General features: G+C 63.7%; 1 protein-coding gene across 1 annotated transcript in view; it reads left to right on the top strand.

Annotated features, from left to right (window-relative positions):
- The window catches only part of ADGRB2 (adhesion G protein-coupled receptor B2), a 74788-nt gene that overhangs the window by 27985 nt on the left and 24188 nt on the right, over positions 1-22615 (top strand). The window contains exons 6-18 of the mRNA XM_065421890.1: positions 2723-2887; positions 3899-4000; positions 4915-5021; positions 6796-6990; positions 7967-8035; positions 8747-8855; positions 9133-9279; positions 10410-10557; positions 11860-11962; positions 12576-12619; positions 16772-16898; positions 19024-19127; positions 21282-21384. Of these exons, the coding sequence (XP_065277962.1) occupies positions 2723-2887; positions 3899-4000; positions 4915-5021; positions 6796-6990; positions 7967-8035; positions 8747-8855; positions 9133-9279; positions 10410-10557; positions 11860-11962; positions 12576-12619; positions 16772-16898; positions 19024-19127; positions 21282-21384 (1523 nt within the window). The remainder of the gene's footprint in view (positions 1-2722; positions 2888-3898; positions 4001-4914; positions 5022-6795; positions 6991-7966; positions 8036-8746; positions 8856-9132; positions 9280-10409; positions 10558-11859; positions 11963-12575; positions 12620-16771; positions 16899-19023; positions 19128-21281; positions 21385-22615) is intronic.

Genomic DNA, 22615 nt, shown 5'->3' with positions numbered 1-22615 from the left:
TGTGAGCGGTGGTGCCATTCCTGTGTGGGGGGATCCCCGTGCCTAACTATGGGTGTGAGCAGTGGTGCCATGCCTTTGGGGGGGATCCCTTTGTGTCACTGTGGGTGTGAGCGATGGTGCCATGCATGTGTGTGGGGATCCCCGTGCGTCGCTGTGGGTGTGAGGGGCGGTGCCGTGTCAGGGGGCGGGGATCCCCGTGCGTCGCTGTGATGTGAGCAGCGATGCCATGTCGGGGGATCCCCGTGCGTCACTGTGGGTGTGAGCGGTGATGCTACGCCGGGGTCGGGGGATCCCTGTGCCCTCGCACTTGACATGGCTTGCTCAGTGAGTGGGGGTTTGATCAGTGCTGAGCCGCCCCCAGCTGATGTGCAGTGGGAGGAGCTGGCGCTGCCCCCAGCTGCCTGACCCCTCTGTGCAGCGTGGCCTGTCTCCTGGATCCAGGTTTGCGTGGGGCTCACTATGGAGTGGGCTCTGTCCTGCTCCCCGAGCCAGGTGGCGGTTGCAGTCCTGGGTCTCTGAGCCCGGTCTCAGCTGCTCTCTCGGGATCTCTGCATCCAGGAGCTCTGGCTGTCCCTCCTAGCCTGTGGCCACCGCAGCAGCTGGCATCTGCTCCATGGCAGGCCCCGGGCTGGGGCCCAGACTCGGCGTAAACACCTTTAAACTGAGCCGCAGACAGGCCCCGTGAACCCGTCTGGGGCGCCAGCTGCGCTCCATAGGAACGCTAATCCCCGAGTAGCAGGCATGGAACTGCCCGTCAGCAGGCGACGGTGACAGATGGGCCCCGGCTGCCTCTCCCCACCATAGAGCTGATCTGTCAGCGTTTAGGAGAGCTAAAGCAGAGGAGCTGGGGGAAGGGTACGTCCAGAGCTGGGGGGCACCGTCTCCTGGGCGCTAGGGGCTCCCGCTCATGAGCTGAGCTCAGACACGCTGCCATGGGGCTACACGCTCACATGTGCTTCCCCAGTGCTTGAGCGTCCGTGATCTGTGCCCCGGGATGGTGGGGAGGCTCCAGGGCCCTGGGTGGGGATCGCTGCCCTTCATCGCCTGCTCGCTTGGTGACGGTTGCAGCTCCCCGCTGGGCTCGAGCGCTAGCCCCGTGGCACGGCGGAGTCGTGGGCCTGCCGTGGGGCCGTGGCTCCCAGAGAGAGGGGGGTGCACAAGCATCTGTGCGAGCGCTCGCGTTGGCACCGGGAGCTAGCTGGCCTGCGTGCACGGACTCGGGACGCAGCTCCGGGAATGCGGCCGTGCACGAGCACTCCCAGCAGCATCGGGAACTGAGCACGTAGGCATGAACCTTCACAACCGCTCATGCGCGCACGCAGGGGCAGATGCCCTGCCGAGGCCCCGTGGCTGGTCAGTTGCTGCCAGGACCCAGCACACATCCCAGGAAGTGCACGAGAGTGTGCACAAGCGGGCACTAGCGCAGGGTGGAGCTAGCTCATAGACTCACATGCGCACGGAGCGGAGCCAAGGACCTTTCCCGAACCTTGGCCCTTCAGTGCTGAGGATGGGGCCTGCACCTGACAGCCAGCGCGGGGCGAGCAGGTCTGCGCGAGGCGGCCCCGGGATGGGGGTGGACAGGTCTCCTGATCCTTCCCCCATCCCCAGTCAGTCCCGGCCCCTCGGGTGGGTCCAGCCAGGCCCTGTGCACCCAGCCCTCGAGGGAGGGCGGGTGTTAGGCCCAGTGCAAAGTAATGGCAGACGCTGTCACGCGCCTGCTGACCTTTAAATGTCACTTGGCTGCCGTGAGCTGCCTGGAAAGGTCGGGGGCGCCGGCTCCTGGCGGGTCACGCGGCTCATCCAGGCTGCTGGGCCGCCTCGGCGGAGGGGGGAGAGAACATCTGGGGAGGGGCTCCTCCCTGGCAGAGACCGGAGCCAGGTGGCTGAGCCCCCCCAGGGTCCGAGATCAGCGTGCGGTGCTGCAAACCGGACGCTCTCTGGGCCAGTTCGAAGGGCGCCCGCTCCCCCTCCTGGATCTGGGTGCGAGTGGCGAGGCCGGGCGGCGTGACCCAACAGCTGGTGCACTGGGCTAGGAGGCAGGAAGCCTGGCTTGTTCCACGCCTCTGCTGAGAGTCCCGGGGCGCGTTGCTTCCCTGCTCCATGCCTCGGTTTCCCCATCTATACAAGGTTGGTAGCGATACTGACCCACCGTTGTGCAGTGCCGGGAAGCTGATGCCTCGAACCTCGCCGGTGTCTCCCTGGACTCTGCGGTGGCACCGGACTCTGACCCATTGGGGTGGGGGTCGCCCAGCCCTGCGGGGGTGCCACAAATGGACTGAATAAGGGAGCATCAGGAGGGGAAGCAGGGGGGATGGGGAGCTGCGTAGGGGCTGGAGCCCTGCACACAGGGGCCCGGCAGTGGGCAGAGGGGGTCCTGCGGAGGGCAGGCGGGCTCTGTCTGGGCTCCCTGGATTGGCAGGCAGAGGGCGGGAGTGTGGGTCTGGGGGGGGCGGGTGTGTTGGGGCCGAAAGGACAGGAATACCGGGGGTGGCGCTAATTAGCCAAGGACACCCTGGGACACGAGGGGACATTTGTCTCGTTTGGTTGAAACGAGGCCGAAACGATTGATTAATGGGTTTAATAATCTGTAGAATATTTGATTAAAGTCATTCTGAGCTGGCGCGGCCGTGTCCCGGTCTCTGGCAATCCCTCTCGCTCGTCTGTCTGGTCCCCCCGCCGCCCGGAGCAGGGCCCTAACACGCGTCTCTTGCTCCCCCGGCAGCCGATGGCAAGTGGGGCCCGTGGAACCACTGGAGCTTGTGCTCCAAGACGTGCGACACGGGCTGGCAGAGACGTTTCCGGATGTGCCAGGGCACGGGCATGCAAGGCTACCCGTGTGAGGGCTCCGGAGAGGAGGTCAAGACGTGCAACGAGAAGAAGTGCCCAGGTACTTGGCGGAGAGTCTGCCGACCCCTGCTCAGCCTCCAGCCCAGCACGGGGGCTCCCCCGCCTCGGCCTGTCACCGCGATGGGACCCAGGGACTCTGCCTCCCTCTGGCCAGCTGGTTTGATACCCTTCGATCCAGCCAGCTCCTCCTCCTCCTGTCCTGCCCTGACACCCACCCAGCGAGCCATCCGTCTGTCCTTCCACCCACCTGCGCTCCCTCTAGCCATCTGTCCTTCTCCCTACCCACCTTCTGTCCGTCCTTCCACCCACCTGCTGTCTCTCTGTCCGTCCGTCCTTCCACCCACCTGCTGTCTCTCTGTCTGTCCGTCCGTCCTTCCACCCGCCCGCTGTCTCTCTGTCTGCCTGTCCGTCCTTCCACCTGCCTGCTGTTCCTCCATCCGTCTGTCCATCTGTCCTTCCACCCGCCCGCTGTATCTCCATCCGTCTGTCCATCCGTCCGTCCTTCCACCCGCCTTCTGTCTCTCTGTCTGTCCATCCGTCCTTCCACCCACCTGCTGTCTCTCTGTCTGTCCGTCCGTCCTTCCACCTGCCTGCTGTTCCTCCATCCGTCTGTCCATCTGTCCTTCCACCCGCCCGCTGTATCTCCATCCGTCTGTCCATCCGTCCGTCCTTCCACCCGCCTTCTGTCTCTCTGTCTGTCCATCCGTCCTTCCACCCACCTGCTGTCTCTCTGTCTGTCCGTCCATCCTTCCACCCACCTGCTGTCCCTACATCCATCTGTCCGTCCGTCCTTCCACCCGCCCACTGTCCCTCCATCCATCATTCCACCCACCCTCCTGCATTCCTTCCATCTGTCCTTCCACCCTCCTGCCGTCCGTCCAGCTCCCTCTCAAGCCAGTCTGCCTGACACAAGCCAGTCCTCCCTCCACCCCAGCTGACCTGCCACACGCCTGCTAGTCCCGCCCAGCACCCGCCCCCCCACCATTCTAGTGGCCCATCCGTGCAGAGCAGCCGTCCGGGGGCCCGTCTCACCCTCGCATTCCCTTGGCAGCCTACCACGAAATGTGCAAGGATGAGTACGTCCTGCTGATGACCTGGAAGAAGACGGCCGCTGGCGAGATCATCTACAACAAGTGCCCACCCAACGCCACCGGTGAGCGGCCGAGGCTCCGTCCCCGCCCCAGCTCCCTCCCCAGGCTGCGAGCCGAGCGGGGAGGGGGGCGAGGCACGTGGGCTACGGGAGTCACGTGCCAGCAGGCTCTTTTCTGTCGTGCCTCTGCCTGCTCCCCGGGACCCCCTGGCAGCAGCCTGGCTCCAGGGCCGCACGCCCCAGCTAACGCTGCTGGGCCCCCGAGGAGTTCTGCTGCCTTCCTAGACGCGTTGATTCCCCGGCCCGGCTTCGCACCCCGGCTTCCCCAGGGCACCTTGTGGGGTGGCCGCAGGCTGCTGCTGGAGCTGGGAGCCTGGGGGCAGATGCTGGGACTTGGGGGGACCTGTGGGCGTTGGCTCTGGGGGGCTGCAGGCACTGGAGCTGGGCCTGGGGGCTGTGAGCGCTGGGGCTGCAGGCACTGGGGCTGGGGGGCGGGGTGGAGGCAGGGGCTGCGGGCACTGGGGCTGTGGGCTCTGGGACTGGGGGGTGGGGTGGGGGCAGGGGCTGTGGGCACTGGGGCTGAGGGGCGGGTTGGGGGCAGGGGCTGTGGGCTCTGGGGCTGGGGGGTGGCATGGGGGCAGGGGCTGCGGGCACTGGGGCTGTGGGCTCTGGGGCTGGGGGGTGGCATGGGGGTGGGGGCTGCGGGCACTGGGGTTGAGGGGCGGCGTGGGGGCAGGGGCTGCGGGCACTGGGGTTGAGGGGCGGCGTGGGGGCAGGGGCTGGGGGCTCTGGGGCTGGGGGGTGGGGGCAGGAGCTGCGGGCACTGGGGCTGGGGGGCGGGTTGGGGCAGGGGCTGCGGGCACTGGGGCTGGGGGGCAGAGTGGGGGGGGCCGCGTGGGGGCAGGGTGGGGGCAGGGGCTGCGGCGCTCGGGCTGCACAGGCTGGGTGCTCCATGCTTCTTTTCCCCTCTTGTCTAGGATCCGCCAGCCGCCGGTGCCTGCTGAACGCCCACGGGGTGGCGTACTGGGGCGTGCCCAGCTTTGCCCGGTGCATCTCGCACGAGTACAGATACTTACATCTCTCAGTAGGTGCACACGCCGGCGGGCCCGCACGCTCCCCCCCCCCCCCCGCCCCCGGTGCCACCTTCGCTGCCTTTCACCCCGACGCCTTGGCAGTGCCGGTGGCTGCGTTGCTTTGAGACTCCCTCGCACAGGGGGAGAGCCCAGCCAGCCCCCTGCCAGCTCTGTGCCCAGTGCCGGCCCCGGCCCCTCTGCTGAGCACCCCCCACGTTGCCCCGTGTGCCCTGTGCAGGCAGCCACCTGGGTGCAGGGGTCATTCCTGGGGGGACTCTGGTTTCTTGGCCAGCTGGGGGGTCCCAGGGCTTGCCGTGGAACTCGTCCCGAAGGGGGCTTGGGGGCCTGGGCCGTGGTTTGAAGTGGCCGGGGGGGGGGCGGGGAGGGGGGCTTTGATCTGGCGTTCTCCAGAGGTGGGGATTGCTACAGTCGCTGCTGCAGGAGATGGTGCCTCATTCCTCCTCCCCGGGGCCAGCCCCGTCCCCTCTGCTGATCCGCCCGGGCCACGGGGCTCCCACTGGGCCGATAGGTCCCTGTGCCTGGCCGCTGATGCTCCGTCTGATCTGTCCTTCCTCCCTTGGCTTCCAGTTCTCCCAGCCCCTCTCCGCTCTTGGGAGCCCCGCCCCCCAGCTGACTCCACCCCAGTGACCCCCACTTACTCATTAACCCTTTGTGACCCTTCCCTCCTCATCCCTGTTGTCTGCCCCCCTCTTCCCCCACCCCACAAGCTGCCCGAGAAGCAATTGCGGCTCAAGGCAGCGGGGACTGACCCGCGACTCCAGTTCTGCCGCGATCCCTCTGGTTGGGCAGGACACCGGGCCCCCCAGGCACACCTTGCAGGCATGCCCGTCCTGGCGGGCTCTGATCTCCTGGCCTTGCATGGCTCCTCCCCACCGTATGCCTCGTTAAAGGGAGAGAGGGGAGCCCCTGCAAAGCCAGCCTGCCCCCCATCCGATCCCGCCCCCTCCCCTTTCCCAGAGAAGGTGTACTCCGAAGCTGGGTGGCCCTCGCGATTGACAGACAAAAGCACCCCCAGTACAGAGCAGCCAAGCAGCCCCTGGCTCCCCCCAGCTGCCAGTGAAAATGCTGCTTTGCATGAATATTTCATTGCAATGGAACCTAATTAACATCCTTGCCCCCGGCTCCTTCCCCCGCCCGCCCCGGGTTCGGGGAGGGGGCTGATGCTAATTATCCCTCTGTGTTGCCATCTTCCCCGTTCTCGCTGTCTGTCCTGTTCCCTGGCAAGGCCAAGCACTCTGCTGAGGTAGATCAAGGAGCTGCCTTGACTAGCGATATCCCCATTTGACATATGGGGAAACCGAGGCACGGGGTAGGGGAGTGACTCACCTGGAACAGTGACTCAGTGGCGAAGCTGGACTAGAACCCAGCGTTCCTGATTTCCTTGACCCCTACTCTAATCCACCAGCCCCACACCCTCCTTTGGGGGGCCGCGGGGGCTCAGGGGCTGCGGTGTGGGGCCAGGAGGGGAGTTGGCGTGGGTATGGCACCTTCCTGCCTGGCGGAAGAGGGGCGAGGCCCTGGGCCCTGCAGTGGTGGCTCCTGGGATGGTGTGGGACACGGGGAACTTCCCCGGGAGGGGCCGTGTGTGCTGGGGGTGGGACATGGGTAACCACCCTGGTGGCTCCTGTGGATGTCCATGCTGTTCCCAGACAGGACTCCTGTCCGGCTGCTGCCTCAGGGTGGGTTGGGAGAGGGACCTGGGGAACCCCCTGCTGCTGGGTAATCTCTCCCCTCCCCCCCATCTCTGTCCCTCTGCGCGGAAAGCTGCGGGAGCACCTGGCCAAGGGGCAGCGCATGCTGGCGGGCGAGGGCATGTCGCAGGTGGTGCAGAGCCTGCTGGAGCTGATGGCCCGCAGGACGTACTACAGCGGGGACCTGCTCTTCTCGGTGGAGATCCTGCGCAACGTCACCGACACCTTCAAGAGGGCCACCTACGTCCCCTCCTCCGACGACGTGCAGGTACCGCCCGGCCGGCCCCTGCGACGAGCCGGGGCCCGGCTCAGGCCCCGTGAAAGGCCAGCGTGGCTGCCTTTCCCTGCCCTCTCTCTGGCATTGTTATGGGGGCCTCACCCCTTTTGTGTCTGGCTCTGTGGTTTCACTTGCCATCTCTGGACCCATGTGCATGGGGGTCCCCCCGTCCCCAGGCTGGTGCTGCCGGGCTAACAAGCAGCAGCCGAAGCTGGCCTGGGTCTGAGCTGGTGGATGGGGGGAGCTGGTGGAGATGCTCGGCTTCCACCGGCAGCTGGGGGGGAGTTGGTGACGCTCAGTTGGGAGCAACCAAGGTGGTCGCAGCAGGGCCAGGAAGAATCCCAGATGGAGCTGGAGCTGGGGCGGGGGTTTGGGGGGTCCTGTCTGGGTGTGTGGGTGACAGGGCTGCCTGGGGGTGCAGGTGCAGGTACTCTCAGGGCAGTGGAATTTCGAGGCTCCCAGACATGGCCGGGGGAAGCCCCCTGTCCCATAGGCGCCAACTTTCTCCGACGCCGCTGGGTGCCCTGGCCCTGCCCCGATTCCACCCCATCCCTGCCCCCATTCCAAACCCATCCCCAAAGTCCCCACCCTAACTCCTCCCCCTCCCTGCCCCTATTGGATCCCTTCCCCAAATCCCCGCCCCAGCCCCGCCTCTTCCCCAGCACTCCGCGTTCCTCCCCCTCCCTCCTTGCCCCACGAATCAGCTGTTTCGCGGCGCAAGCGCTGGGAGGGAGGAGAAGCAGGACACAGCGGCGCGCTCGCGGAGGAGGCGGAGGTGAGCTGGAGCAAGGGGGCGGGGCAGGGCCACGGGGAGGTGCTGGTGGGTGCTGAGCACCCACCAATTTTTTTCCATGGGTGCTCCAGCCCCGGAGCACACACGGAGTCGGCGCCTATGCCCTGTCCCATGCCCCCTTGCGTCACAAAGCCACCCCCTCACGCCTCCTCTCCTCTCCTCCACTCCCTGCAGCGCTTCTTCCAGGTGGTCAGCTACATGGTGGACTTGGAGAACAGAGACAAGTGGGAGGACGCCCAGCAGGTGAGCCGGCCGCTCAGGGATGGGCGCCAGCCGGCCAGGGAGGCAGGCGCTCAGCCGGCGCAGCATGACTGTGGCTGTGACAGGCTCTCGATGGAGCAGGGGGCGGCATGGTGCCAGGGCTGCCAGCCCAGCTTGTGGGGCTGCCCTTCCAGTGCCCTGCCTAGGCTGGAGGGGCAAGGAGGCGCCCCAATCAGCAGGTGGCCCTTTGGCTTCAGCCCCATCTAGAGGGCACCTGGTCTGGGAGCTTTTCTGTGGCCTTGTCTGCTGCTGTGGGAGGTATGGGGCTGGGGGCCGCCTGTGGGGAGGGGTCTCTGGATGAAAGGGTTGGGGCCGGTGCCTGGGCAGGGAACCCCCTCCCCACAACACCTGCCCCTTCCCCTAAGGCTAAGCATGGCCTGGATCAGCGCTAGCTCCTGTCCGCCCCCCCCCCCACACTCTGGGAAGTTTGGGGTGTCCCCCGCGGATGATTTGGGGGGACCCTTTGGAACCGTCCAGGTCCTTCCTGCCCCATTCCCCATCAGTGGGGGCATGTGGCAAGGAGCTTTGGTTATCATAGAACATCAGGGTTGGAAGGGACCTCAGGAGGTCATCTAGTCCAACCCCCTGCTCCCCCGCGCCATACCTGGGCCCCTGTTTTAGCCCCCTTCCACTCCTCTCTCCCCGCCGTACCTGGGCCCCTGTGGTAGCCTCTCCCCCTCTCTGTGCCCACAGGTGTCCCCTGGCTCCGTGCACCTCATGAAGGTGGTGGAAGATTTCATCCATCTGGTGGGGGACGCGCTGAAGGCCTTCCAGAGCTCCCTCGTGGTTACCGACAACCTGGGTGAGTGGCTGGGCTGGGGCGGCCCGCGGAGGCGGCAGGGCCTGGGGCCGCTTTATTCTGAGGGGGGCGTGAGGGGTCCCAGGCCAGTGCAGCAGCAGAGAGGCTGGGAGCCCTGGCGAGTGGAGGTGGCAGGAGGCACGTGGCCCCTGCAGGGCTGCGCCAGGCGGGCTCCCAGGAGGCCCGTGGGCAGGGGCGCCGGGGTAGCCTGAGCTTGGCCAATGTGCCCAGGCAGGCGTGAGCTGGAAGTGACCCTTTCTCCCTGTCGCTTCCCTGGCAGTGATCAGCATCCAGAGAGAGCCCGTCTCGGCCGTCTCCAGCGACATCAACTTCCCCATGAAGGGGCGCCGGGGCATGAAGGACTGGGCCCGCCACTCGGAGGATAAGCTCTTCATCCCCAAGTCGGTGTTGAGCCTCTCCTCCTCTGGTAAGGCAGGGCCGGGGCCCCCGGGAGGAGAGCAGCAGGGGTGGCTGTGTATGCGTGTCTGTGTGTTTGTTCCCATGTGATTACGTGTGTGTGTGTGTGTCGGTTTGTGTATGCACACAGGCGAGGTGTGTGTTTGCATGCAGGTGTGCAAATGCCCATGTGTGTCTGCATCCCCATCTGCGTGTGCATGATGCAGGTGTCCTTGTTCATGTGTGTGCGGGTATGTTTGTGAAGGCACATTTGCAAAGTTCGCATGGGAGCAAATGCACATGTGCCTTGTGTGCATGGTCACAGGTGATTGCGTGTGTGTATATTTGTGTGTGCCCGTGTGCGTGCCAGCTGGTTTGGCTGCTGTGACGGTTGTTTGGACGCGGATCCAAACAAGCGGCTGCAGTTGATTTGCCGTTCTCTCCATGGTTGCTCTGTAAAGAGGTACAAACGGTGGTTCCCAGCCCAGCGCATGGAGCCTGCGAAGGTTTTAATCTTTCAATTACCTGTTAATGTTGATTAAAAATCTGCGTGGCATCGGCTGGGGGGTGAACGCAGGCTGCCCTCGAGCTGGGCTTTGGGGCCGTCCTGTGACATGGACCTGGGTCACCTGTGGGCCTCTCTCTCTGTCCATGGGGGACACGCCCTGGGCTGGACTTGGGTGTCAGACTCTGCTGGCTGTCCTGTGAGATGGGCCACTGGAAGAGAGGCAGGCTGGGTAGCCAAGTGCACCCTGGGACACAGACATGGCTGGACTGGCACGTGCTGGGGACGGCTGCTATTCCCCCTGCATGGTGGTGCTTTAGCAGGGCTCCCAAAGCCCTTCCCCTTCCCAGCTGCGGGTCGGCACTGTTAACCCCCTTTTACAGGTGGGGAAACAGAGGCGCGGAGCCATTCAGCAACGTACCCCAGCGAGTCACAGCAGGGAGGGAATAGAACCCAGGAGTCCTAGCTTCCACTCCCCCACTGTAACCTCTTCCTCTGGATGGAGCCACCCCCGTCGCCCGGAGGGCAGGGGAAGGGGCCTGTCTGCATTCCCAGGCTACGGGGAAGGGTGCGCATTGGAAGAGGGGGGCGCGTAACGACTTGCAGCCCTTTCCAGGAGGGCCACGTGTGTCCCCGCCCCCAGGCTGGGGTGTGAGCGGAGCCGGGCCCCAGGGACGGATGCCGGCCCCTGTTCACCGTTGCTCTGTCCCCTTCCCTTCTCTCTGCAGAAATGGACGAGTCGTCGTACTTTGTGATCGGGGCCATCCTGTACCGCACTCTGGGGCTCATCTTACCTCCTCCCAGGTGGGTGGCCAGCCGGGGCGTGGGGGCAGGAACCAGGGCTTCCGAATGGGGCAGGGGATGGTGGGGCCCTGAGTCGCTCGTTACATTGAAATGCAGCCATGGAAGGGGGGGGGGGGGAGGACAAGGCTGGGCCCTGCATGGGGGCGATCCACAGCCGTGTGCCCTGATCTGTGGCCTTGCTGGAGTTATTGCTGCATGTCCTGAGCGTGAGTGGGGAGAGGGGAAGAACTGAGCACTGGGCAGATCTGGTTCCTGGATTCAGGATCAAGTGCGGGTAAGGGAGGGGGTGGACCCTATTGGGGCTTTGGTTATCATAGAACATCAGGGTTGGAAGGGACCTCAGGAGGTCATCTAGTCCAACCCCCTGCTCAAAGCAGGACCAATCCCCAGACAGATTTTTGCCCCCAGATCCCTAAATGGCCCCCTCAAGGATTGAACTCACAACCCTGGGTTTAGCAGGCCAATGCTCAAACCACTGAGCTATCCCTCCCCCCATACACACACACTTCACCCATGCACAAACAAAACTGCACCTGTGCACACTCTCCATCCCCAACATACGGGGGGGGGGTGTATCCACACACACACACACACACACACGTGCACGGTCAAGGAGTCAGACGTTCATACACAATGCCCAGGCACAGGCAAAACCATCCCCAGTTGTGGATATGCAGCGACATGGGGAGAGGATCGGAAAACATGCTTTACAGGGCTAGACTCCTGGCGCTTGACCTGTTTAGCCTAACCCAGAGAATGGGAAAGGGGGACTCAGTCGCCGTCTGGAGGTACCTCCGCGGGGAGCAGAAATTTGATAGTGGGCCCTTCTGTCTAGCAGACAAAGATTGAACAAGGTCCAATGGCTGGAAGCTGAAGCGAGACAAATTCCGACTGGAAAGCAGTGAGGGTAGTTAACGACTTACCAGGGCTGGTGGTGGATTCTCCGTCCTCGGCAATTTTTAAATCAAGCTGGGAAGTTTTTCTTAAACGTGCGTTTTAGATCGAACAGGAATTAAATTCAGGGAAGTTCCAGGGCCGGAGTTATGCCCGAGGTCAGGCCCCTTCACTGCTTATCATTTATACATACCGTGTGTAAGGAGATGCACACGCAGCTCATACAACGTGGTGCATGAGCAAAGACAGTCCTGCAACGCTGTGTGCGCACACACGCTCTCACACACACACACACGCAATACGCATGTGACCAACAGCAGGACGTACCAGCTCCCAGAGAGCCCTGTCCTGACGCCTGTAACGTCCTGCGCTGTGTCCTGGCTCCAGCGTGTTCCCTCGTCTCCACAGGAGCCCCTTGGCCGTCACGTCCCGAGTGCTCACCGTGACCGTGCGCCCGCCGACCAAGCCCACGGAGCCCCTGATCTCAGTGGAGCTGTCCCACATGCTCAATGTAAGTGCTGTGCATTCCGAGGGGGGTCTCAGACGTCCGCCGGGCCCCATCATGAGGGCAGAGAAATGTTCACCCGTCGCCCACCCCTGCATGCCCTGCTATTGCGGGCCCCTGCTCCACCCACAGCCTTCCTGCAGTCCCAGTCCTGTGTGCCCGCCCTTCCTCTCAGCCGGGCAAGTGCCCTGCCATCCAAACCCATACCCCTGCTATTCCAGTCCTCGGTGCCCTCAGTCCCCACCCACAGAGCCTGGCTTGACCTTGGGCGAGTGAGGCGCAGCCCAGAGCTGCTGCCGCTTCCCCTGGCTGGGGGCTGCGGGGGAAGTTTCCCTGGCCACGTGTTACCAGTCTGCCTGGCTTCAATGCTGCTGAGACACCAGACGCTGCGGCCCCTGCTGGTGCCCTCCCTTGTGCCACTTTCTAGGGGCCCGTGCTGTGGCGGGCAGGTAGTCATGAGGCTAACGGGGGCAGCAGCAGGCTGTGCTCAGATTGGAGAGTGTCTCCCGCCCACCATGGCCGGAGCCAGAGAGAGGCGGGTGAGAGCGGGGGCGGGGAGAGAAGGAGCGTCCCCGTCCCTGCCCCGGGTCTCTGCTAACCCAACTCTGTCTGTCTGCAGGGCACCTCGCACCCGCAGTGCGTCACCTGGGACTACTCCAAAGCGTGAGTGCAGCTTTGGGCCCGGCATGTCTCTCGGGGGGCTCCCTGGATGGTGGCGGGGCCTCAAAGAGGGGGGCTGGCTCTGTGCCATGGAGGAGAGCCTGCCGCTCGCTGGAGCCAGAGCTGGGGCCTATGGAACAGGCGCACTGGGCCCTGTGTGCTGCCCTCCCCATCCCCGGCCTTCCCCATGGCAGCACCCTCTGCCTGGAGACTGGAGCCTGCCCACCCTCGCAGAGCGGCACCCGTCTGCTCACCCAGCAGCGGCACAGGCTGTTCCTTCCCCTCCAGCCGCTGCAGCTGGGCTGTATGCCAGCCTGCCCTGGGCTCTGTCAGGGTGACCCCTGTGGTTTGTTAGCCCCTTGCTGCCCATGGCGCAGCCCCTCTGCTCTCCAGCCTCTGGCAGGCACTTGCACCCGGACCTGGGCCTGGTCTCCCTGCAGGGTCTGGAGTTGGCACCCACCTGCCTTTCCTGGGTAGCTGAGGGCTCTGTGCTGGAGGCTGGGCTCTCTGCAGGGCGTTCACTACACACTGTCCTCCTGCCGCAGAGCGTGGGAGGTGGACGCACCTCCGGGGTGGTGAGAGCCAGCCGCCTCCCCACCCTGCAGTGTCAGCCGGGCCGTGGAACGGCGGGTGACATGGAGAGGGCAGGTGCCCAGCCTCCCTGCTGCTGCAAACCTTCCCCGATCCCCCTGCGCCACAGGCTGCCCAGGCCCCCAGCCGCCCCACAGGCACTGCCCACCCACCCATCTTGGCTGCAGAGCCCCATGCAGAGAGGCAGGTTGACTGGGCAGGACCAGGGACTGGGTGAGGGGGGTTGTGGGTGAGGCAGGCGAGCCTGTGGCTTCTTGGCAAGGAGAGAGGAGGATGAGAAGGGGACCCCCACACCCGCACACTTGGAGGGTTAATGGGGTGTAGATCCCTCCGCTGCTCTGATGCCTTCCCCGCCCCAGCCTCATTGGCGTTCAGGGAGGGGACTGGCCATTGGCTGGAGGGAGCCAGCGAGCCAGATGGGGGGCCCTGTGTGGTGCTGTCCACTCCCCCGAGCTGAAAGCTCCCGTTATCCCAGGCAGAGCCCCGAGCAAAGCTCCCCATCTCGTTATCCTTGGCGCACGGGTTATTATACAGCAAGGAGAGATCTAATGGGCTCCTCTCCCCGCCCCGACCGGGCGGTCACGTCCACATTTAAAGAGCGAGGAGACCAGAACGAGGCCAAGCCCCCTATGGCCGTGGGTTAATTTTGCTAATACCGGTATTGATTAGCGCCCGCTTGAAGCCGGAGATTGATGCCTGCAGCTTGCCAGATGCAGTTTGTTAACGACGGGCTGGAGCAGAGAGCCAGGGCCATGCAGCGCTCGGGCGGGAGAGCGATAAAGTGGGGCAGATTGCTGTGGCGTTGGGGAGGGGGAGCCAGTGGCCTCCAGTGGTCCTGGCTGTGCGCTCTGACAGCAGTGCTGCCTGGGCTGGGGGCCAGTGGGGCCGTGCCAAGGGGGGGTGCTCCTGGCCTTAGCACCTCGTTATTGTCTGCCCCTTTCTGTCCCTGCAGGGGCGGTTGTGGGGGGAGTTCAGCGGCCTGCGTGGCAGGGGGTCGGGCGGGACGATCCTGGGGGTCCCTTTGGCCTTGCAAACTCTGGATCTAGCCAAGCGCAGCCTCGCGGCCCTGCAGCCTCCCTTCGGGTTGCCAGAGCAACCGCGCTGTAACTCTGTCAGCCTTGGCACGTCGCAGCAGCCACGGCTCGCGCTCCCCCACCTCCCGCGTTGTACAGTCCCACGCCAGCCGCCTCCCGTGGACAGGCGGTGACGCTCCGACCTCCAATCCGGAAAGGGACCCCCCCCCCCCCCGAGGCCATTGCCGGGGCCCTGAGGGCATGCAGTGGCTCGGGGATGGGTGACAGAGCCTTCCCCGCTCTGGGTTACTGGTTCCCGTGCAGCCCTGCTGGGGAGGGACTCGAGATGGGCCAGAGGCTGGACTTGACCAAAATCGGGGGCTGGGCTTTCAGTTCCGGCCTCCCCGGCTCGGAGTTGACGCACGCTGTGCAGCCAACATGGCGGGGCACAGCCAGTTCTCGGGGACGCAGGCCTGGGGCCTGATCCGTTGACACCCTGGGTAAGCGGCTCCTGCCCCTTACCCAGAACCGCTGCCATCGCAAGGAGCGGGTATCGCTGGCATCTCTGAAGTGATGGGCTAATGAGCACCCAGGAAGGGCTCTCCAATGCCCGGAGTGGGTAGTTGCCAATCCCTTGATGTGGCAGGAGGGCTGGGCAGTCAGTGGGGCGGGAGCCTTGATACCAGCTCAGAAAGGGCACCAAGGCCCAGAACCTGCCCTAGCTGCAGGGAGATCCCACAGCTCCGGCTGCCTGCAGGCCCGTCCCGAAGCAGTAATGAGGGGCCCATTGCTGCAGGCTTCCAGGCGGGGATGCCTGGCTGGAGGAGGGTAAAATCTTCCCCAGCCATTGCCATGGTAGCGCTTGGCGCCCGGGTGCCACTTAAACCAGCAGCCCTGGGTAGCTCTGGGCCTTTGTTTTACCCCAGCTGCATTCAGCTGCCCCAGCCCCGAACCGCAGTGAACCCCCCGTTACCATGTGGCAGTGCTTTGCTGCGGCGTGAGTGACTCTGCAAGGTGAGGGGCAGTGGGGCCCAGTGCCCGTCCATGGTGCCTGCTGTCACAGAGCCCGGTCCCCAGAGGGGCTGGGCACCCCCATGCCAGTAGAAGCGAATGGGCACTGTGGGAACCTGGCACCTCTGCAAATGCCAGCCGTGGGCTCTGGGACTGGGTGAGCCTGGGGGCTCCAGCCCTGGGCATGGTGGGGCGTGTCACTGCTGGCTTTGCATGCCCAGATGCAGGGCTTCGCACACCCACCTGACACATGGGCCCGCGGGCCCTTTGTGTCCCGTGTTTCAAAGCTGATGCTATTGTACATTTCTGCCTGGGCACCAAGGCACGTCCCTGTGCGGTGGCCCCTGCAGGCAGAGTAGTGCTTGCAGGAAGGTGGGTACGTTCAAAATGTATCTGCCAGAAACAGTCCCACCCTCCATAGCGCCAGCGCTCCTGAGCCCGCGACTGGCCCCGGCAGCACACGCAGGGCAGGAACGTGGGTAGGGCGGGCAGGCTTCTCGGCCCAGAGAGCTGGGAAAGGGCCTGGTACAGCTGGCTCCATTCCCTCCCATTTCCTTTCCAAACAGCAGAGCAAGGTCGGGGGGGGGGGCGAGAGGGGGGTGAAGAGGCATCTCCCAGCTGGCTGCATTGGTGGCTGGCTGACTCAGCACAGGGCGCCCCACCCGCTGCAGTTCCGCAGGAGGGCAGTGCCAGCTGTGCCATCGGCTAAGGTAACCGGAATGGGCGAGCGTTGCTCAGGCCGCAGTTGGGTTTTCCAGGGGTGAACTCCGGGCTGATCTGGGGCGGAGGGGTGTCCCCAGCTGGGTGGGAGTGGCAGCTTTGCACACCTTTGTGTGGCCTGGCACGCAGTCAGCCACGTGTCTGTGAGCCCGCGCGTGCCCCGGATCACACGCGTGCCCAGCCTCGCAGGTGTGCTGTTCCGTGTGCAGTTGCTGTAATGCCTTGTTGCATGGGTGCTCCCCGTCCTGGGCTGTATCACTTACCTGGATCCTGGCTTGGCTCATTTAATTCCCCTCTGTTCTCGTTAGCTTTCAATACAGGTGGGTTGAACAAACAAGAGGCCAAAGCCAGGTGGGGTGTGGGAGAGCTGGCTCTGACCCCTGGCTGGCCTCCATCCACCCTTCCTGGGGCCGGGCTCCCCTCCCTTCCTCGCTGGAGTTTAACCCCCGACCCCAGCCAGCAACCTGAGCCTTCAGATTAAATCAGGCCTGTGTGCAGTGTTCAGCCCCCCCAGTGTCTGGGGGGGGCGGGGAAGAGCAGGGGGGTGTGGGGGATGGAGCTGAGCTGGCTTTCGTCAGCGCAGCCTGGGGCAAGGAGGGGGGAAGGGCAGGGTTCTGCCCCAGCATCTGGGTCACGCGCTAAAGCAGCCGCCCAGACCCTGCCCCAGCGCCGCTCAGACCCCCCCTCCCCCCCGTAGGGCCCAATGCGGCCGTCGGGTGGGCAGCGCCAGCGAAGGGTTAAGTCGGCTCGGAAGCCGAGGGGCTCTGTGTTTGATCATTTTAAATCACTCTCTCTCCTGCTCTCCCGTTCCATTAATCAGGGATGCGGGCTCTGGAAACTGGGACACCGAGAGCTGCCAAACGCTGGAGACCCTCCCGGCTCACACCAAATGCCTGTGTAGCCACCTCTCCACCTACGCCGTCCTCGCCCAGCTGCCCAAGGACCTGGTAGGTGGCACCAGCCCAGTGCCCTCCAGTTTCCCTTCTTGTCTTCGGCTGTCGCTGGGCCCAAGCCGAGCAGGAACCGGCAGCAGGAGCAGGGTGGGATTGCGGGGCAGGGAACGCCAGCTGGAGGGGGTCTGATCGTAGGGGGTGGTCCCGAAGCGTCGCGGGAACAAGGCCACAAGGTGGGACCCAGTGCTGATCTCTGGGGTTCTGTAACAATAACCCCTGCCTGCTTGGAGAGCGCGGCTGGGACGTGCACAAACTCCACCAGCCATCCCCGCCCCAGTGGGAGGATGGTGGTGGCTTTTTGATGCTGGGGGGGGGGTGCTGTCTGCCAGGGCCTGGGGGAGGCTCTGGGGACAGCTGATGCTCTGGCTGGAGATGGGGTGAGAAGGGGGGTCCCCCATTCCTCGTGACAGGTTGGAATCGTTCATGAGGGAAGAGCTTGGGAAGGGGACAGCTGCTGCTTGTGCTGGGCTCCCGAGATCCCCCCCCCCCCCGTGCCATCCCTCTGCCTCTCCTCCGCTGACGCTTTCCCGTTCTCCTCTCCTCTCCCCCTGTTGCTTTCACATTCCCTCGTTCCCTGGCTCTGGCTCTCTCCCTGCGCCCTCCTGGCTGGGCTCGGTGCTCCTCCCAGGCCCCCGCCTGTCCCCAGCCCACGCCGCTTTATCCCGTGCTGAGAGCGATGGGCCCAAGCTGTGTGGCACCCAGAAACCCACTGGGGGGGGGTGTGGCACCCACAAAGTGCACCTGCTGCTGCTCAGCCTCCCCCCAGGGTTATGGGTACAGGGGTTGCAGTGGGGGAGAGGTGCATTCTGGCCCTGTCTTCTCCTAGGGTAATGGACAAATGGTAGCAGGGGCAGGGCATTTTGGCCCGGTCCTCCCCTGGGTTATGGGTACGGGGGGAGGGAGGGCATTTTGGCCTTGAACTCCCCTGGGGTTATGGGTATGGGGGGGTGGGGCAGGGCATTGTGTCCCTCTCCTCCCCGGGGTTCTGGATACAGAGTCCTGCTTGGCTCGTGCTGCTCGCCCTAGGGCCAGGTGCTGTCTCTCAAGCCGAGGCCCCGAACGTTGGACTCTCTCCTTTGCCGGCTGAGCGTGAGCCCTGGCACAGAGGGCGAGCCCAGGGGCGGGGCAGGACACTGGGGCACTGGAATTCAAGCCAAGGGGCATTGCCCTGTCGCGGTGGTGAGGGCTGTAACGAGAGGGGGGCCAGCTATGGTGAAGGGGTCCCATGCCCGGCTGCCTGGAGATTTCCCATCATGCAAAGCCCGGCCCCCTCCCCCCATGAATAGACCCTCTTGCACGGCTGTGCAGTGAGTGGAGAAGTGCCCCACTCTTCCCTCCCCCCCGCTCCTCTCATCTCCCCTCGGAGCCCCCCCCGCACTGCAGTGTGTGCTGAGATCAGTGCTCTGCAGCAGTCACAGGCAGGCTGCCTGGTGGGATTTATAAGGCTCATTAGCAGGTCTTCCAGGCGGCAAGACGGGAGGAGGGCAGGGGCGGGAGGGGATGTGAAAGGAGCCATCTTGCCTCATGTCTGGGAGTCCTGCTCCCCCCTCCAGCGCTCACAGACGGGGCGTTCTCCCTCCCCCCCGAAGCCGAGCGCCACCCAGCTCCCTGCGGCCGCGCCGGGCCATTGGTATTCTGGGAGCGTGCCCGGTTGGCAGGACGATGGAGAGGCGCCCCCAGGAACGTGCCTTGGCAGCCCAGAGGCTGCGGTCAAGCCACCCCGCCCTCCCGCCCAAAGCCCCAGCGCGCAGGAGGCCAATGGGCCCCTGGGAGGGGGAGGGAAGAGAGGCCTGGTGCCAGGGGGCCTTGGGCTCTGCCCCGCTCACTGGGGGAGGAGCTTTTGAGGTGTGTGCTGGGGCACGTTGGGCTTTCCAGGGATTGGGGTGGGGAGGGAGCAGCCTCCGGGTCCCCAGGGACACTGGCTGTGCACGTGAGTGATACAGCCCTGGGGCAGCGCTGAGACCCATTCTTCCCCCCTCCCTCCACTGCCCCCCACTGGCCAGCTCCACCCCCTGTGGCTCGGGGGAGCTCCCTCCTTCCAGCTGCTGAGCCTGGCTCCGGCGGGACGCTTCTCCCCTCCCCGTTTTCAGCACCTCTCTCCCTCTCTCCTCCCGGGCAGGCCATGGACCCCTCCGGCACTCCCTCCGTCCCGCTCATGATCGGCTGTGCCGTCTCCTGTATGGCCCTGCTGACCCTGCTGGTGATCTACGCCACCTTCTGGAGGTAGGTCGGCCCCATCCCCGGACTTGCCTTCTCCCTCCGTCCTTCGGCAGCAGCCCAGAGGCCAGGGCGTAATTCCTCCTCGCCAGCAGGGTGGCTGGGGGGGAGCGATTGATAGCTTTGTTTGGTGGAGGTCAGCTGAGCTGGGGGCACCGGAGCAGTGTCCGTCTCCGAGCTTACGTCAAGGTTTTCTACAGTGGCCGAGTTGGCCATAACCTGCCGGGACGTGGATCCGAACGTCGCCACGGGCATCCTGGGGGAGGAGCAAGGCCCAGAGATGGGTGCCAGCAAGGACCAGGGCCGTGCTCCTCGAGCGGGGCCCTGGGCAGCTGGCAAGGGCTCCTCTTTGCTCCCAGCATGCGCAGGGGGAGAGAGGCCTTGTTGGCCCACGTGCAGCGGGAGGGGAAGAGGCGAGGGTTGGGCAGCCGGGAAGCGTGTGCCGAGAGCAGAGGGAGGAAGAGCAGTGGGGGGTGGGGAGGAAACAAGCAATAGCTTCGCCGCTGCGTGATTGACTGTATTGTTCCAGGAAAAGAACAAAGCTCTTAGCGCATTAAAGACAATGGTGGGCATGGGAGTGTCCTGCTGGGGCGGCTATTCTGGTGCTGCCACAAGCAGGAGGCAGAGACAGGAGGGCTCTGCAAGGCCTGATCCTGCCTCGCTGGCATCGGTGCCGCTCAGTGGAGTCACTCCCGATTTACACCAGCAAGAGGGACAGCAGAATCAGGCCCTCCCTTGCTGCTGAGATCCCCTGGCTAGACGCATCAGCGATGTGGGGGGAGGGTCCACCTGAGGAGAGAGTCAGAGGGCTGTTAATGTACAGTGGCACCTAGCAACCTCGGGCAGGGCTCAGGGCCCCATTGTGCTAGGAGCTGTACGGGCATGAGGCTTTCAGTGCTGATGCCGTTCACTGCAACGGGAACCAGGAGTCCAAATACCTTCGTCAGCTTTGCAAGCTCCACCTCGGGCAGGTTAGCTCCCAATCCTGCAGTCCTTTCCACACCCATACACCCCTGCTAGGGAATGCGATGGAGCCTGGGTGCACAAGGAAGCATGCATGGAAGTGTCTGCAGGAGGAGCACCTCGGTCTGCGAAGGAAAAGAGGAAGAGACGGTTAGGGTGGAGGTTTATCAACAAACAACGCCCAGCGCAGAGAAGATCCGTGGGGCTCGCTGCTCTGTCCTGAAATTGAAAGTAAAAGGGCTCAACACATCTGAAATGGAGGGGGAAAGGAATTTGTTTCTTCCCCTCATGATGGATTGTTCACCTGTGGGACTCTCTGCTGCTGGATGCTATTAAGTCAAAGAGCCAAAATTAATATTGAACGTTTTTACATCTCAGTTCAGGGAAATTTTATAGGCTGCTTCCCTAAATCGCCTCTGAGCTGTGTTGGTGGGCACCCTCACATGGCCGCCACGTTCTGCTCCGGAAGTGGCTGCAGTTCTGCCAGAGGTGAAGCAGTCCCCGTATCCCTCAGGGTACATCTACACTGCAAAGGGAAGTTGTGATGGTAGCAGGGGTAGGCATAGCCATGTTAGCTTTAATCTAGCTAGCATGGATATCTGTAGCAGTGTAGATGTAGACACAGGCTAGTGATTAGAGTACAAGCCCACCAGAGACCCTAGGTACCATCTAGATTAAAGCTGGCACAGGTATGTCTACCTATGCTGCAGTCATACCTTCGCTTTGCAGCAGAGACGTACCCTCACATACCTCACAGGGATGTCGGAAGGCCTAACTAGTTCACGTTTGTGTAGCATATTGTGTTCCCCAAGTGCTGTGGAAGTGCAGGTGTTTCATCCCAGTGTCGGTATTTGTTATATGAATGGGGTAGCCCCTGGAGCCACACTCCCTAGGATAAAATAAACTCTCCATCCTCATGCTTCAGGGCATAAACTGATCCCCAGCCGGGGGTCAGGAAGGCAGTCCCTGCCTGCTAACACACTCCACGCACTATATGAAGGTCTGTGCTGCCCTCTAACATATCCCCATTGTCCACTGTTGGAGACGGGCTACCAGACTGATTAGACCATTAGTCTATTGCGTCATAGCCTCTCCTGCATTCTCCACCTTAGGTCTAGAGAGAAACCAGGCCAGGATGTTTGCAAGGGGCCCAGCCCCAGGACCCCTTCAACCTGCCTCCCTCTGCCCTCCCTGCAGGTTCATCAAGTCGGAGCGCTCCATCATCCTGCTGAATTTCTGCGTCTCCATCCTGGCTTCCAACGTGCTGATCCTGGTGGGCCAATCCCATATGCTCAGTAAGGTGAGAGTCTGGCCTAGGGCTTCCGGGGCTTCTGCCCCATTACAGCTGCCAAGGGGCGTTGCCTGGCTGGGCACCCAGTGAGGGCACGCCGTGTTCCTTGGAGAGAGACAGGCACCTGCTGGACATTTCCCTGGGGCATTACAGCCAGAGAGCTGTGGGCAGAACAGCCTGGAATGGCAGGATATGGCCTTTAAATCGATGCATCCTGCTGTTTCGGCTGAACAGTCCCCTGTTCTGAATTGCTTTGCAGTGTTGCTGCGTGCTGTTAGAACAGCTGCTGTGCTCTGTCCCAGAGGTGGCTGCATTTCAGTGCTGACTGAAGTCTCTCCTGGACCAGTGGAGCTGGTGAAGTGCTCTGGGATCCTCTGGGCTCTAGATACAGAGCTCTCTGTTGTCCTGTGGCCCAGAGGATACAGTAGCTTGCTTGGCCACCCCAGGTGACTCTGCATCAGTGAATTCATGGATATAAATATTGAGGAAAGGGCAGATGAGGCCCCCAAATGGCATCCCCCAGCCCCAAATCCCTGCAGCATGAATGAGCCAGTCAACCCACCCCCCCTCCGCTCCCCAGCTCTGCTGGTTGTGCTAGGTGGGCAGTGCCTGCTGCATGCGTCGCCAGGTGTGGTGGCGTTCTGTGGGGCAGTGCCCTGCTGCGCTCCTGGGAATGTTGGCTCCCCTGGACAAACGCCTGAGAGCGACGGAAGCAAGCGGCAGTGGAGTGGGGATGAGTCGCACTGGGTGGTGTGTGTGTGCTCGTGTGCGCCTCTTGCTCGCCCCAGCCCGTGGGAGCACAGTTAGCGCGAACCTGGGGGCTGCTTATAGGGACAGAGAGAGGGATAGAAGGACAAGGCGCAGCGGAGAAGTGAAAGGACCCATCCCCGTCTTGTCCTGGAGTAGGGAGCGCTCACTCCTGCCACTGAGAGTTTCCAGCTGCCCATGAGAGAGGAGAGCTTGCTCCTTGCAGCCCTTCTGGGGAGAGAGTTGGCTGAAGCCAAGACACCAACGGCAACAGGAGCAGCGCCCGGCTGATTGGCACTGTGGCTGGCTGGCTGGCATGGCCTGTCCGGGCAAGGGGTGTGATTCTCCATATTCCCTGTTGTGTTAATTTTGATGGACTAAGTCACAGGTGTTAACATGACCCAGTCACTGTGCAACATTAAACCCTGCTCAACAAGGCTCGGCATCCAGGGACCTTGGCCTGCTTAGACCCCGGTGAACACCCCATTAAACG

The sequence above is a fragment of the Emys orbicularis genome, chromosome 23 (assembly GCF_028017835.1).
Source record: "Emys orbicularis isolate rEmyOrb1 chromosome 23, rEmyOrb1.hap1, whole genome shotgun sequence".
In the NCBI taxonomy this organism is placed as follows: Eukaryota; Metazoa; Chordata; order Testudines; family Emydidae; genus Emys; species Emys orbicularis.
Note: the sequence above shows the minus strand (reverse complement) of the source record. Positions and strands in the feature narration are given on the sequence as shown.